This window comes from Bacillus rossius, chromosome 6, assembly GCF_032445375.1.
Source record: "Bacillus rossius redtenbacheri isolate Brsri chromosome 6, Brsri_v3, whole genome shotgun sequence".
Lineage (NCBI taxonomy): Eukaryota > Metazoa > Arthropoda > Insecta > Phasmatodea > Bacillidae > Bacillus > Bacillus rossius.
The window spans coordinates 17,625,720-17,641,602 of record NC_086334.1 but is presented as its reverse complement, the minus strand read 5'-3'; the positions used below and the strand labels follow the sequence as shown (position 1 = coordinate 17,641,602).

Sequence of the window (15,883 nt, the reverse complement as noted above, 5' to 3'; positions counted from 1 at the left end):
TGCCAATATTTGCGGGTGGATGGGTTCAACACTTTGTGTTAGGCAAACAATGAGTTTTCCTTTTGGTCACTAAGGCCAATAGATTTTGAATGCGTTTTCAAGTAGCTAATCAAAGACATGCCAAGATTTTTAATTTAATGTTATTTTACAACAACCGAAATCTAAGACTATTGTTATATACTATAAAAAAATATGCAAGAACATGAGAAACTCAATAGACAAATATGCAATGCAAGCTTCGGCCAGCTTTCAATTTTTTGAATTTTGGCTTGCATATTTGCCTTTCTTATTATTTCAAGTGAATTGTTCCAAAAACCTTTAAGATGCAGAAATCATGTATTAGAAAACTATGATTATATTTTTATCACATATATTATGTTTTCACTTACTAAACTATAGCGTACTGAGAGCTAATCATGCTTTGAAATCAATTAGGAATTTCACAAGTGTTTGTGAAAAACATCAATTATTTACAGAAGCTGGATGAAATTTTTTCTAATATTTTAAGCTGTAGGGTTGGTGCTGTCGCGACTTCCGTGTTTTATAAACTACCTTTTTTCTTGCATTTTTTTTATCCCAAAACTCAAGCATAACTGCTCTTACTCAAAAATTTTGTATAGCTGTCCTAAAATTGCTTATTTTAGCTGAGAGCTGAAATATATATAGTACCTATATGGGAAAGGAGTTTTTTTTTTGAAGATGTTACAGATTTTTGCAAGTGGTTATGTTCAGTTATTCAGCTGGTATACTCTTGCCTTTGTGAGTTCATTGTGCGTTGACACGAGCTGCACACTGTAGCCTGCAATGTCGCCCGGAGGAGCGACAAGTGCGTGGACTGCAAAGTGCAACAGCACCAAGTACGGTCGACTTGAAGGCAGAACACTACGAACATGAGACAAGCAAGTTGCTTCATTTCATTCGCTTGATCATTGGCAGGCACTACAGCTTAAGTCATTCATACACACATATAGTATTTATCAACTGCTAAAAAATCTATCTTCTGCTCTGCATTTATACATTCACAGTACTACATTGAAGTTAATGTTGCATTCGGCCTAAAGAGTGGTGCCCTTGTGAAGAGCCCATCAACCTTTGATATTGTCTGAAAAACAAATACAGTATGTACTAATTACTGTGTCAATGTGCTGGTATAAAAGATAACCAACGTCAGCTGCCACAAAATATTTTTAAAAAGCAATAAGACAAACAACTTTTTTTTTTTTTTTTCCTCAGACAACAAACACATTAATGTATTATAAGTTTACAGACAGTGGTTGGTTACACTTGAGTTGACACAACAAACTTGAAAGTTGATAAATTATTATTTTTTTTAATAAGTGTAAAAGTGTTTCATGTTGACTGTACTTTAAAATAGAAAAATGTAAAGAGTCGTGAGCACTGTTTCACCTTCCCCTCCGCCCACCGCAACGCAACTACTACTTACCGATAGTTCTTAGTGTTCTTGTCCAGCACCGACAGAAGCATGGAAGCAGTGGAGCCTTCGTTCGGGCACATGTCACACTGCAGAACGTGAACTTGGAGCCTGCTCCCAGCATCAGGGATTGGTATATTTAGAATCTGTTTCTGAAGTATTTGTCACAGGTAATGATTAATTCTTACTAGTTCATGGGTTTCATGGACTAGCAAAACATCTCATGCTATAAGTTACAACACGTTCTGAGAGAAAATGAAGTACAAGTATGGATAAGCCGATTCTACAACACAGTCACAAACATTTACAATATTTGAGGCATGATAAAGGAATGAAAATTAATTACTCTCTGAGAATGTTAAAATGTTTCAACAATGGAACTAAAAAGGATACATGTCAAAGCATTTCATTTAACCTGAACATAATGCAACTCTGAATACAACGTGACCCCAAACATATTATGAGTTTATGAAAAAATATTTTACGGAAAGGAAATCACAATTCCAAAACAAATTTATTATTAAAATTAGTAAATTTATATAATATTTAATAGAGGTGTTGTGGTGCCACTTAAGTCAGTAAGGTGATTTACATGAACTTTTTTTTGAAACAGCAAGCTGGAATTTAAAAAAAAACAAGGGTTTTTATGGTTGTAGTATAAAAGCTTTCGGTCAGAAGGCAAAGAATGCTGCGCTATACGGTGGTCTCCCGGGAAGGGGAAAAGGAGGGGGAGGGGGGCTGTGACTCCAGGGGAAGGACCGGTGACCTTGAACTCTGACCCCCTCCCCTTCACCCTGGCATTCAAAGTGTTATCCTGTCTCATCTGTCATGCCTGCTGTCCCCCTCGAAGGTTCAAGAAGTCGCAAGCAAGAGCGGACTAGCTTTAATTTTCAACAGTTTTGGTAAAAATCATTGCATTATTTTTGGGTGAATACATTATTGTTACACATGGGTAGTGGCCCCAACCTTATTGAAGCTGTCTGCTGCTGAATACTTGATGCGACAAGTGTGTGTCAGTTTGCCCCCATATGGCTAGAGGCCCTCTCAACAATCAAATTTTCCGACAAGCTGCTTCAAATTATAATTGCACAAGAAACTTTGACAGTAGTGATGCTGCTGAAATGTGGCCAATTTGTTTGATGGTAATTGGATGACAGCTTTTGTGTCCAATGTTTTAATTTTCAACATTCATTTAAATTTTTTTATATGTAATGGTTTCAACTAATCAGTAGAAAATACGTATTACTGCTGCAATTGATGTATGTATTAAGTTTCAGTGATTTCAGTTAGACTCAGTTGTGTTTTGTTAGTTTCATCTCTATTATACTGTAGTCTTTTATTATTTTAATCTCTACTATACTGTAGTCTTGTATTAGTTTCTGCTGTATCAAAGTTCACTTAATTAGATTACACAAAAATTTTTATGAGTTTTTTCATAAATTTATTTTAGAGAAAAAATATAAGCCACTGAAAATCCAACAAAAAAAAACTTCACAGAATCACAGTAATCAACTGAATCCCACTTATATTAAGAGCAGGGTGTAGGGGTGGAAGGAAATTCCCTGGTCTTGGTTGAGTTTCGAGATTTCTTTAATGCATTAGTTTACCCACATATTGCATAACGTTTAAAGTTTATAATGAATTCTATTATAAATATACTTGTAATGTCATCTATCACTGTAAACTAAGACATAAAAAATATGTTTGCATGGAGTCCACGCACGACATATAAGTGAAACTTCTTGCTTATTATATTATTAATTATAGAAAACATAATTCTCTTTGGTTGAGGTCACAGATTAAAAAAATATATGCGAACATGCGAGTGCTAAATTATGCTAGTATGCAAGTGTGTGAGTGTAAAGTATGTGAGTATTCAAGAATGCTAGTATGCAAGTGTGCACATATGTTACGTCGTTCCTACCTCTCCCCAGCTGTTTGCTCCTCTACTGGTTCGCCCACCACGTATCTAACCATTCCGTTCCTCTCTTGGTTCCCTCTTCACATAGTTAACTGTTCCACTCATGCGATCGGAATTTTTGCAACGCTCGAAAAATGTAGCCCCTTCAGCAAAGAAGTTTTACTTCAAAAATATCAAAACTTAACCGGGCCTCCCTGGTGCCCAGGCCCAGGGAATTTCCCCCCCCCCCTTATCGCCCCTCCTGCTTCACCCTCTCAACTAACCTGGGTACTGAACAACACTAATAGAAACTGGGACTAGTAAGCCACCTAGATCAAGGGCGTATCCGCAGGTGGCAAGGGGAGAGAGCTGCCCCCTGCCGAAGTGGAAATAAAATAAAGCAAGGAGCAAGGAGCTGCAGTTAGAGAACGTTTGTAACAAATCTCACTAAAAAAAAATTGTTAGTTAATTATGATCTTCCTCCTCCATGAAAGAGTTTGATTTAAAAAAAAATGCCTCTTCTGTTGAATTCCTAAAAAAACGCCCCTTTATCCATTATGAGCTGTGTATACTCTTGTCTGAGATGGTTCTGAAAGCTGAGTGAACTGGGCTACAGGGCACAAGCATGGTTGAACACCGTAGTTCAATATGAACAGCAAGTTAGTGCACAATTATAATTACAAATATAAAATTAAGTAACAGGCACTCAAAAGGATGCGTGATTGGACTATTACCCTTCATGAGAATAGTATGTGTTTTATGGAAGAAATATCTGATAGTGTGCCAGTTTAACTGCAGGGTTTCGTGGACAGTCGGAATACAAGCACTGAGCCTGAGTTTCATTACGTGGAACACAATTGACATGTGTCTTCAGCCACGCACGTTCGTTCGTGCGAGTCGGCACTCTTCCGGCACGCCCGGGATCGCAGCTCCCCACCCCGGCTTGGAAAGAGAACACTCGACTCACCGTTTTCTCGCCCTTGTTGCCGGTGACGACGTCGAGGACGGTGTCGCACTCAGGGCACAGGCTCCTCAGCGTCCTGGCCGCCTCTCGGCCCTTCACAGACACCTTGGTCCTCGAGTGCCACACCAGGCCTGCGCTGCTGCCTGCCGGAACAACAGCACATCCCTCCTCCCTCCTACCGAACAGAGGCGGCCCTGGACTTTGCCAGGCCTTGTGGGGCCCTACTACAGCACGTCCATAAAAGAATGTCCCAGTTATCAATTTTAACAGTATCAACTGCAGTGTGCTGGTTCAAGGTCACAATCAAAGAGTAACTCAAACAGTTTCAGATAAGCGCACGCGCGAGCATGTACTGCTTGCAGCGCCACCTACGCAAAATGGCAACTCCCGAGCGTAATGCGTTTCGTGGTTCTGCAATTTGCCAAGAGTTAATCTGTAATTTCAGTTCAATGCGAGTTTCGTTTAAAGTTTTAATTTTGATCCCCCCCATGTGGAAAAAACATCCGACTGTGGTATATTGAACATTTGTAAGAAAAAATTTGTTAGTTTACCTTAAATTTGATTTATGATTTGTTGTAAATAGTCTAAATTAAACTGTTATAATATACAAATGAAACTGGGACATTCTTTTATGGACATCCTGTATTTTGGAGGACACCTGGACGGAAAAGGGGGGAGGGTAAAATCGAACCCAGAAAAGAGGGGTTTCAGGGGCCCTCTCCTGGAATATTTGAAAAATAAACACTTTAAAATAATATTTTTAAGTCTACCTAAAACTTACAATTTGACCTTGGGTTTGCTAACTTATATTTAGAATTGTTGGTATGCATCAATAATAATAATAAAAAAGTAAAGAAAATTAACATCACTCAAAAATGGGAACTCATGTGATATCACATAAAAATGCCTGTTTTGAAGTCTAATTATCATAAATTGTCTTGAGATATTTTATACAAAGAGAAACAATTGTAAGTTATTTTTACACTAAGCCTTTTTATAAAGTTATAATCAAAAATAATAAAATATTTTATGCTACCAAAATTAAAAACAAAAAAAAAAGCCTATGTTGAGCTCACCTGTGGGGCGGTAAAGTGACAGTTTGAAGTGAGAAGGTGACACATCAAGGCGGTTGTTAATGATCAAGTGACCGCGTACAGTCTGATGCATCTCTGCTGCTTGCCACATGTTCAGAATAGGGTTGAAAGTTGTCATTTCGTACACAGTGGAGTGGAACATGCTGAAAAGAACAATCTTGTGAAAAATTTACAAACAGCACAACAGATATGTCTTGTAAAATTTACAGGACATGTATACTTTGTATTTTTGTTGCAAACCTTGATTTTTTTGTCGCAATAGATTGTAAGTCTGCTTAATAAATAATTTTGTTTTTCTTATTACCCAGATTATCCGGATTTTCGATTGTCCAGATTACCTTTCGCCCCAATTAGTCTGGATGGACAAGGTTTAACATTTTTCCTAATTCTAATAATCTGTTTCTGTATTATTGCTGCATAATTAATTATTTATCAAATTTGAAAATTTATTTCAAGATAATTCACAAAAAATTACAAGTTTTGAATCCTGTGCAGCAGTATTAATGACTGTATTCATGAAGTAGGTACTTGAATACAGGATGGATAGTAGGGGTAAATAACCTGTAATCCTGGTAAACGGACAGAAATCCATTATCCCAACATGGAAACATTATTCATTAAGAATGCACGATGGAGCACGCAGACACGAGTCATAGGTTCAATTATGGGTACTGAACCACATGAGTTCGACAAAACAAAGAGCAAAATACATTAGAGCCAAAAAATATTTTGGAAGGTGGCTATCAAAACAAGAATTTAGAAAAGTTGATGAAAATTACACAAGTGAGTGACTTGGTGTCGCCACCGGATGCTACGACCACTCAAACATTCAAATAAGTGCTTACATCGCACCCATGACCGGCCCTATGCAAGGAACAAACACTCACACAAGGGAGGCACGAATTTCGAGGGCGCGGACAGCCTCATCAGAAGTACGACCCGACGCATGTGCAAATCCACCCAGGGTTCCAGTGGAAGGGGCAATTCAAAGAGAACTAAGTTGAAGAAAGGGGTAAGGGGAGGAGAAAGGAGGTAGTTAAAACAACACACCACCGCTGAATGTTCATGATCTTCAGTGAGAGTAAAAAAATTTTTTTCCCTCATTTCAATGTTTAATTGGTAATGAAAATTAATAATTTTAAGTCAACCCACACCTCCATTCAAACCATTAGGTTGGGTAGTTTTATGACTCTTATTGTATCACATGTAATTGTTTAGCTCAGAAACTCTATAAATAGTCTCGTGGCCATCAATCAGATAAATTCAATCTCTTATCATTACAATTTGGCGCATAGATATTTCAAAGTCTTAAATACTGAATAATTTTAAAATGACGGAGTAAAATGAAATGTTAATTTTGAACACTAGTTTGCAGTACTCAATAATTTTAACTTTTATAAGTTTTTAAAAGAAAAGTTTTATTGGAATACAAATTGTGATTAATATTTTCATTAAAAATAATAATAATAATAATAATAATAATAATAATAATAATAACTTTTTCTTATGCTGTTTTAAATAACATTTTAAAGAATGGAAAAACAGTTTTTTTTTAAATTTCAAGATTATAGACCAAATTAAACATAAAGAAACGTAAGTAACTTTAAAATAAGTGAATTGTGTTTTGGCAAACATATCGAAAGCTTGCTTGTGTTGCGAATATCTATGTTCAGGGTGTCTGTGATGTCCTAAACCATTTTCTGTGTTACTAGGTCAGGAAATATTCCCTTTTTAAAAATATAACATTTATGATAACTTCCAGTGACAATTGAGGGCCGCCCTGTTCCACACGTGCTGTGTCAACCACACAGAGCAAGGAAGGAGTGCCGGCGGCCGCACCTGACGTCGACGTCAGTCAGGAGGCTGCCCGGGCTCCACGCTACGTCGCCCCTCAGCGAGGTCAGGCCCACTGCGCGGGCGCGCGTCGCCACCAGGGTGCCGGCGCCGGTGGGGAAGTATCTGCCGTTCAGCAGCACCACCTGGGACTGCTGGTGGTTCAGGTGGGCCCCGAACTGAGTCGTCGTCAGGGCCCACAGCTCTGGAGGGAACAGCGTTCTGCCCTGGACTCATGTTTCGTTAAAGGTTTGTTCGAATTCTAAATTAACATCATCAGTGCCTGGTGGTTCATTGGGCCCCGAAGCAAATCGTCATAAGGGCCCAGAGCTCTGGAGGGAACCAGCGTTCTGTCCTGGACTCACGTTTCCTTCACGGTTTGTTCAAATCCTAAATTAACTTCATCATCGGTGCCAGGGCAATCTGGCGTTCGAACCTCGATGACACACGTAGTATCATTCGCCAGAAGCATATGCAGAATTTTATTTTGTGTAAGGGGGTGGGTGTTTACTTTTAAATTCTTTCCTTTTATCAGTGGGAATGATAGAATTTATAGGATTTCTTAGGATTACAGGGGTGGGGGGCGAAGGTAAATATCTACCCACCCTCCACACCCCTGCCCATCACTGCTTGATTTTTAGTATAGTATATGGTTTATTTGTTATGTTTTCAATTCCTGGAATGTTTGAGAATGTTGCACATGTGTCTGCTACTTTTATAAATTTTATTTACTATCTCCCTGATGAAAAAAAAAGGAGTGTATGTGATCCCGAATGAGTTTTTTTATACTTGTGGTTTCTCAATAAAAATTCATAAACTTTGCGTAATTTTTCATCAGTTTTTGCTCAGCGTAATTTTTATGTACACAAAATACATGTGAAAATAATCCGTAATTCTATATAAAGTATTTCATTCACAATTTTTTTCACTGGCATGCAATATGATTTTTTTTTTTAAATTTTGATAATAGATTCAAAAATATTTTTTTATCAGAATGTAGGTTACTTAACCTCCAGCTCCTTTAGAATACTAGCTTTAACCAAATACATAATTTTTTATGCAACAAATTGTGGTTCTAGCTTATATTGTCTTGCCAAGACAAGGAATTGATTGTTTATCACTCTTTTTATTGTAACATACCCCTCCTTAAAAAAAATATAAAATTAATTTAATTGCTATATAATTGAAGACTAAACAGCAATGTCACAGTTTACTGACATAATTACTGAAAAGCATATATTTGGAATAGTCAGTGTTTGAGTATATATTAACATTTTTATAAGCTATCTGTAAGCATCTGAGAGAGAGGTTGGAATGTTCAAGACAGTAAGTATATATTAACAGAAGATTTTTTAGCTTCAAGAGTCTTTTCAAGATTGGGACCAGAAATTCATTCCTGCTTATCATATATCAACTCCCCATGTTGCCGGAAGCCCAAATAGGATTTATTCTATTGAGAAGTTATGAGAATGCCACTAGAATGAGTAACTTGTTCACTTAAATACCCACCTTTGAGTAACTCTTTCCAGTTGGACAAGTTTGTGACCTGAGAAAGCACAGTCAAACCCTGCAAATTCAACGCTAGTTCGATGTGTAAACGCTCAGCAGCTACTGGTCTCAGGTCAAGTTTGTCCAACAACCCCATCAGCTGAGGGATGCTCGATGTTGAATTAAAGATATGCATCAGTTTTTCCTTCACAATGATTTCAACTCCTTCCATCCGGACAAGTAACTGAAACAAACACGTAAATTGTTATCACTTAGTGAAACTACGAAGTTTAGTGTAGGTTATGCTCTCCAGAAACAGGTTTATTCTGGTCATTTATTCTATTTGTATCCACTGAATTAACTCGTACCTACACTTACACTTTTGATGCATGTACATATATCGTTAGTTGAATAACAGCTGTTACAGCAAGACATACTTTCAAGGTAAACGCCATTACACAGCTGTGTTGTATATTGCGTGGTACAAATATACAATTTGAGATTTGAAGATTACTCAAGCTCAGAAAACAGCCATAATAATTGTTGGTGTGAATGTCTAAGCTCCTATACAATTTCAACATCCCTGCCAACTTTATTAAGTGTTGTGAAACAACAATGGTTGATTGGTTGTTGTTGGTCAAACTGTTCAAATTTAGTGTTGAAAGCTGTGATGCCAGAGGAGGTGGAACGAGTAAAATTGTTGACTGTTGTCGCATCTGCAGACAAGCAGATGAAGATAGAGATTTAAAAACAACTTTGTCAACACTGTGACTATTTATGCACATAAATAACAGCAGAAAATCACACAAAGAACTGTGTATTAAGATAGTATATTTCCATTCAATATTACCCAGGACATACTTCAGAAAAGTTAAGAATCATACGTTGCGCTATGTTATGACAGTACTTACCAGAATAATGGTTGGTTGCACTATATCTTCAATTCGTGATCTCTTAGCTAATTTAATAGAGAATGTACGTAAAAATGTGTATAAATGCATATAAATGCATTTATTAGACATATAAACGCATTTATACATCTCACTGTTAGCAGTGGATAAACCTTTTCTTAGGAAGCCTACTGTAATTGTGCTGTCGTCGTTCTGGTGTCCAGAATATCTTTTTTGTCACATCGCTAGGTTCGCCTGTGTGTCTCTGTGTTGTCGCTGTCTTGTTCACATTACCTGTTTAATATCATCGTTGAGTTCGTCTGTTTGTCGCTGTTTTGTCCGAGGTCTTTTTTATTGTCTTCATTTACTGTTTTTGGTTGCAACTGCCTCATCTTTGTCAGCACACTGTGTCCGTCTGTGCGGTAATATTTTTTAAGATTTATTCCTTCCACTGAATTTTCTTCTGATTATTTTTTAGATATATGTAGTCTTCTACAAAAAAAAATTTGGACATTTCTTTCTCTTCTCGTTGCCAATCAGAAATTTTAAACTAACACCCTGACCTCAATAACACGTTGATGCACGTGTGAATGCAGACATCTGATGTTCCACAGGTTGCGTCGGGGTCAGGTGAAACACTGGCGTGGAGAGGTGAAGAGGGAGGACACAACTCACCTCTGTGCGGGAGGTGATGTGGTCGGAGGCGTGGGTGCCGAGGAACAAGTGCAGGACGTTGGGCAGTCCTGTCCGCTTGTTTGCCACCATGAGCAGATGGGCCACGGAGCCAAACTGCTGCTCGGCGTCGCTGAAGTCCAGGATGTAGTTGCCGGAGCCCCACAGCTCCTCCACCGGTTCGCGGGCCACCGGGAGAAACTTTCGTGCCAGGGATCCTCTACAACAAACAACAGCTGCCTATGTTCACTGGCGTCCCACCAATCCAAACCCCGTTTATCCGAAAATCCAGCTAAACTAAATGAGTTTATGGTATAAACTTAAAAGGAATATTTAAAATAAAATTATTACTTTTATTTTAAAAATTATATATGATGTCATGACCCTATTATCAACATGTTTAGTGATTTCATACTTGTAAAAGTGTTATTGGCTGTGTCATGTTTCTACTTTATAGATTAAAAAAGATGCTTAAGAAAATAGCAATGAGTTTTCCTACTCATTTTCTCGCCGCCACTTTGTCAAGAACCTCGGTGGTTTTTGGATGGGTCCGAGCAGAGCCGACAACCAAGTCAAAAAAGCTGAGCATCGCCGGCCGTTGGAGCGGTGCCCCGCAGAAGTGAGCAGGACTTCTCGGCTGACCACCGCTGATGGTGGATGGTCTCGTCATGAGGTGATGGGAATCGCCACCAATACTACGAGGATCAGCGTGATGTGCACACCAGGACGTCTGCTTCGCAAATTAAAGAAAAACATTGACCTAGTTTCGTGGGATAAGCCTCCGCGAGCGAACATTTGTGTTTCACAAGAATGGTTACTGAAACTTGAGTGAATAATAATTTTTAACTGCATTCAGGTTGTAAATGTTTGATAAAATGGCCACAGTGATTTACGAAAGCTGGCTTGACTTTTATGTACCAGAGCTGCAACTGGAAGTAGGAAAGTCTGTATGTTTGGAGTATCGGCACAAGTAGTTTCCATTTAAAATGAGTTATTAATATTTTTTAGAAGATGCGTATTTGAGTTAAGACACACGTAAATAATTTTGAGCAACTTTGTAATAGACTTCTAAGTGAACAATAAATAGATGTGTTTGTCGGATTTATTTTGGAAAAACGAGCAGGATAGAAGAGAAACTTATAGGCGTTTTGGAAATTTAATTACAAAAGTGCATAAATCCATTTCTGAACCCTAACTATTTAATCTGTATAATCTATTATAAGTATTTTTGTATGGTTTTAGATGGTTTAAAATGTCTAAAGCAATGAGCACGTTTTTGATCATAGCTACCTTTTTTTATAAACGGTAATATTTTTATATAAAATGCTAGTTTATGTATTTAAGAATTGTTTGTCCCACTTGCCAGCAGGTATTTTTTTAAGAAAAGTCGTTCGTAGCCAAATATGATGGTCATTTATATAAAATATAAGTTAATTTTCTTGGAAAATATAATGCATTTGTACCTGACGAAAATGATCACAAGAAATATTTTGAGACAAGTTAATAAATTGGAAAAAGGCAATATGTTTTTTAATGTGTTGTTTAGACCACATTTGCCTATCATCAATTCTGTTTGGGAACTCTGCCTTTTTTATTTTTGGGGTTATAGTATTTTGTTCTCACATACAACCTTCAGGAAAAGGGAGTATACTCAAGACTCTTGGTATTTAAGTGTATTCGTGATTTTTTTTTTAAGCACAAAATTTTGATCCTCTTGGTAGCAAGTGTGTAGACTAGACTAAGAGGTTGTGGCAGTGATAAGATTTTGAAAAAGCACCCTTATTCTCCTTTCCCATCCCTTAAACCTTTCAGAGCCAGGGTTCATTTCAAGTTTCTTCCCTGTGGCAACCAGCAGTTTTAATTTCTAAAAAAGATAATTCTTTTTAATTTTGTATGTGATACTTGAAATTGATTAACAGAATTTTGTATAATGACTCTTAGAAAAAATTTGCTGTGTTAAAATTTTTTTATCTATCCGTGAGAAGCCAAGGCCCACATCTAGTACTGAACCTTTCTAGTACACAAACATTTACTGCCATGTTGGTACTGTTCCATACCAAACACAATGTCAGTATATTCCTATAAAATGAGTATTATATAAATATTCTGGTGGTTTCTCAAGAAATCATTCATTTTCCTATTTCCATACACTGATTCTTACTACACCTATCCCACAATATTATACGCCAGTTTGTCAGTAATCATTTTAATTCAATATTTGTAGTATAAGGAAACAGTCCTAATATAATGTTGAAAGGTTCAACAAGACTAAATAGATATATTGTCAATTTCATATCTAGATATAATTTAGTTAATATGATGTAATAAACCAAAGGAACACAAAGTTTATCAAAATAATAAATATCTGTTAGGTGGTGCAATACTCAATACTGGTGAACTACCGCTGTTATAACACCAGCCAGAAGCGTTGAGTGTCAACTGAGCATTCGTAGATGCTGACTGAGCATTGCTGTTCCGAGAGAGAAATCTGTTTCTTGCCCCACTCCTCCCTTGGTCGCCAATGGAATTTTCATTTCACCGCAGTCTCTAATGGAAACTAACAAGAGGAAGACGTGAAGGCCAGCCGGGAGCACCTGGAAGTGACACTCGTCCAGCGAGGGGTTGCGAGACCGCGCACTCACAGCTCCTTGTAGCACGGGAACGTGGTGTCGGCGAGCGACCGCAGCATCGTGTGGTAGTGGTAGTAGAGGTGGGCGTCCCGCTCGCCCTGCATGTACGAGAAGAGGTTCGCGAACATCCCGGGGGCAGGGTCCGAGATGGCGAGGGTCGTGAGGGCGGCCACGCGGAGGTCCAGGGGCTCCGACCGGTTCGTCAGCACCGGCCAGCACAGCTTCCGCACCTGAGCATCATCGAGGGAGGCTGTCCTCGCTCGCCGGCACACACTCGGCAGACAGGGAGACTTGGTTAGGCCTGGGGTCCGATGTGTAGCGCTCGTGCAGTGAGGGTCGCTTGTCCAATCACAAACCTCGGCATGACTCTTACTTATGAACACACTATCTGTACCCAAACAGTTTGGAGCTAACCATAATCTCGGAGGTCATGTCACCTTAAGCCTCTACGCTTTACCGCACACTAAAATCTTACCTTCGATATGGTATGGGTGGGTAAACAAGCTGTGACTTTCATAAGGGTGTAGGGGTGATTATGTTTTGCAAAAATCAAAATGAATACTTATTACAAGTTTTCATTGACTTCTAACAGGACAATACAAAAATTTTAGGTAAAGATTAGTTTAATGATAGAATACGTAAATGAAAGCAGATATAAACGTTCAAATCACACACACAAAACTACCCAAATTTTAACAAAAATTTAAAAAATTTTCATTATATGGTAGCCATTTGGTCAAATATTTGAGATCTCTGATTCACTTTGTAGTGATTAGTAGGTTTTTCCCTTTCTACTGTCCTAGAAAAATATTTTATTTCTGGTATTTCCACATATACTACTGTATTCATCAAAAATAAGGCAACTCGCATGAATTGATGAAAATACTTTATGGAGTGGATATTGCAATTCAAATCCATAGCACTTCAAAATTATTTAATTTAGCAATTTTATTCCACATTAACAAAATCTCTTCAGGTGCCTTTTTCATTATGAGTGATTTACATGGCCTCTTTTGAAACACCAAACTGCAGTTAGAAGAAAAAAAATTGTGTTTTATGACCAGTTCAAACGCATACGATGGTTCAGAAAGCAGAAGGAACCCTGGACACACCCCATTTGCACCCTCTCCCTCATCCCACATTCCGAGTGTTATCCTCTCATCTTCCCGGCCTGTGCAGAGGTTCAGGAAGTCCCAGACTAAAGTGGCATAAATGAGGCATTTCACAGGCAGAGCATGTAGTTTTTCAAATAAGTGGAGCTTCAGGAGGCAGTAGTAATTAACAGCGATCCTAAGTGGTAAAAGTCATGTAGAGAAGGTATTTTTTTTCAACGAGCCGTTCCCAATGGCAAGATGCATGTTTGCGATTATATAATGCGACCTCTACTTTTAGTTTCTACAGTTCTGGTAAAAATCAAAGCCTTATATTCATGTTAATACGGTATTTAATTTTCTACTGAAGCATGGGAATATATATTATATAAAACAAATATTTTTAATTGATACGTTCTAAAGTTCAGTACCTAGAAAATATCTGGTCTTCCTTGTAGATAACAAATGTTTAATAATTACATTTACATGTAAAGAGTATGTAAAAATTATTAGTAACTATGAAATGTGTTCAAGTGAGCATGGGTGTCGCAAGGATATATTTTTTGGGGGGGACTTCAATTGATTTAGTTGTTGAGGAATATCCATCCCCTGGAAAAAAAAAGTGGGGGGTTCGGGGGTCCTCCCCCGGGAAAACTTGGGGTTTGAAGGTGCATAAAGGTGGTTTTTAGGCATTTTTCTTTCCTAAATATTCTAATTATAGTTGGTTGCAATATATAATTTATTTTTTATAATAAATATTTTCAGAGAACAAATTTGTAAAAACACAGTTAACATATCTGTATTCGGTATGGGACCTGATTTTGATTTTACACGAAGATCGAATTAAAAAAGTGCTCACATTACCATGATCGGACAAAATGCACCATGCGCAACATATGGGTTATGTATCACAGAAATCATATTTTTAATATAACTACGAAACTAAATATATTATTGGAGGGGACGAAATTGAAGACTTTTATTATTGAGGGGGGGGGGACGTGTCCCCCCGGTTGCGACGCCCATGCAAGTGAGCCCTATGCTCGCGGGAGGGAGACCAGCCAGCCCCACCTGGTCCGGATGTGATGAGGCCCCGCTGGCAGCGGCCCAGAGCGCACGGTAGCGCAGGTGGTGGGCGTGGGGGGAGGGCAGGGCGGCGCGACCACCGCCGATGGAGGCCAGGTACGCGAACACGCTGCCCGCCTCTATGTTGGCGAGGGCGTCGAGACACAGCACCTGGTCCTGGTACTTCTTGCTGCCTGCAACACCGCTCCTTTCACCGCCACTTCGAGCACACATCAATTCCAACCTAGATTTACCGTGCATTTTGTGATTGCGAATGCCGCGAAAGGTCTTCAATCCGGCACGATTAGGACCACAGCCGCGCAAGATTAGCAAATTTTGACGGATTATCAAACATCACTTGAGTTTAAACTGGAATACCAAAATGCAAATATGATGTATAGACCACTATAAATAGGGACACAATTTTATCATTTTATTATTATCACAATAAACAGGATATTTTAGTGCTATTGTTCTTATTTATATACATAGTTTTTATTCAACTTATTATGAAACTTAACATTCCTTCATACTTATTTAACCAAAGTAGTTTCATCTTGACTGACACATGATGCACTTAAATAATTAAATAATTTGTCATAAGCATGTATAAAACAGAACTACTAAGAAAAATAAATGTTGCTGCCAATTTTTGTGGGTTTGAAAAATGAGCCAACATTATTAACGTAAAATGTGTAACTGATAAGAGAAGCAAGAACAAACAGCATTGTATAATTTTTTTTTCTAATCCATTTAGAACATAAATGCTAAATAAATTACATTCCTTGAATTTATCATTGTAAAAGATAACATTTTTGTGGGTT

General features: G+C 38.1%; 1 protein-coding gene across 1 annotated transcript in view; it reads right to left on the bottom strand.

Annotated features, from left to right (window-relative positions):
- Window positions 1–15,883, bottom strand: part of LOC134532740 (uncharacterized) — a 40,367-nt gene that overhangs the window by 7,016 nt on the left and 17,468 nt on the right. The window contains exons 10-18 of the mRNA XM_063369547.1: window positions 15,066–15,249; window positions 12,916–13,133; window positions 10,277–10,493; window positions 8,733–8,955; window positions 7,230–7,428; window positions 5,373–5,533; window positions 4,300–4,439; window positions 1,445–1,584; window positions 756–882 (exon numbers count right to left, since the gene is read on the bottom strand). Coding sequence (XP_063225617.1) covers window positions 756–882; window positions 1,445–1,584; window positions 4,300–4,439; window positions 5,373–5,533; window positions 7,230–7,428; window positions 8,733–8,955; window positions 10,277–10,493; window positions 12,916–13,133; window positions 15,066–15,249 — 1,609 coding nt within the window. The remainder of the gene's footprint in view (window positions 1–755; window positions 883–1,444; window positions 1,585–4,299; window positions 4,440–5,372; window positions 5,534–7,229; window positions 7,429–8,732; window positions 8,956–10,276; window positions 10,494–12,915; window positions 13,134–15,065; window positions 15,250–15,883) is intronic.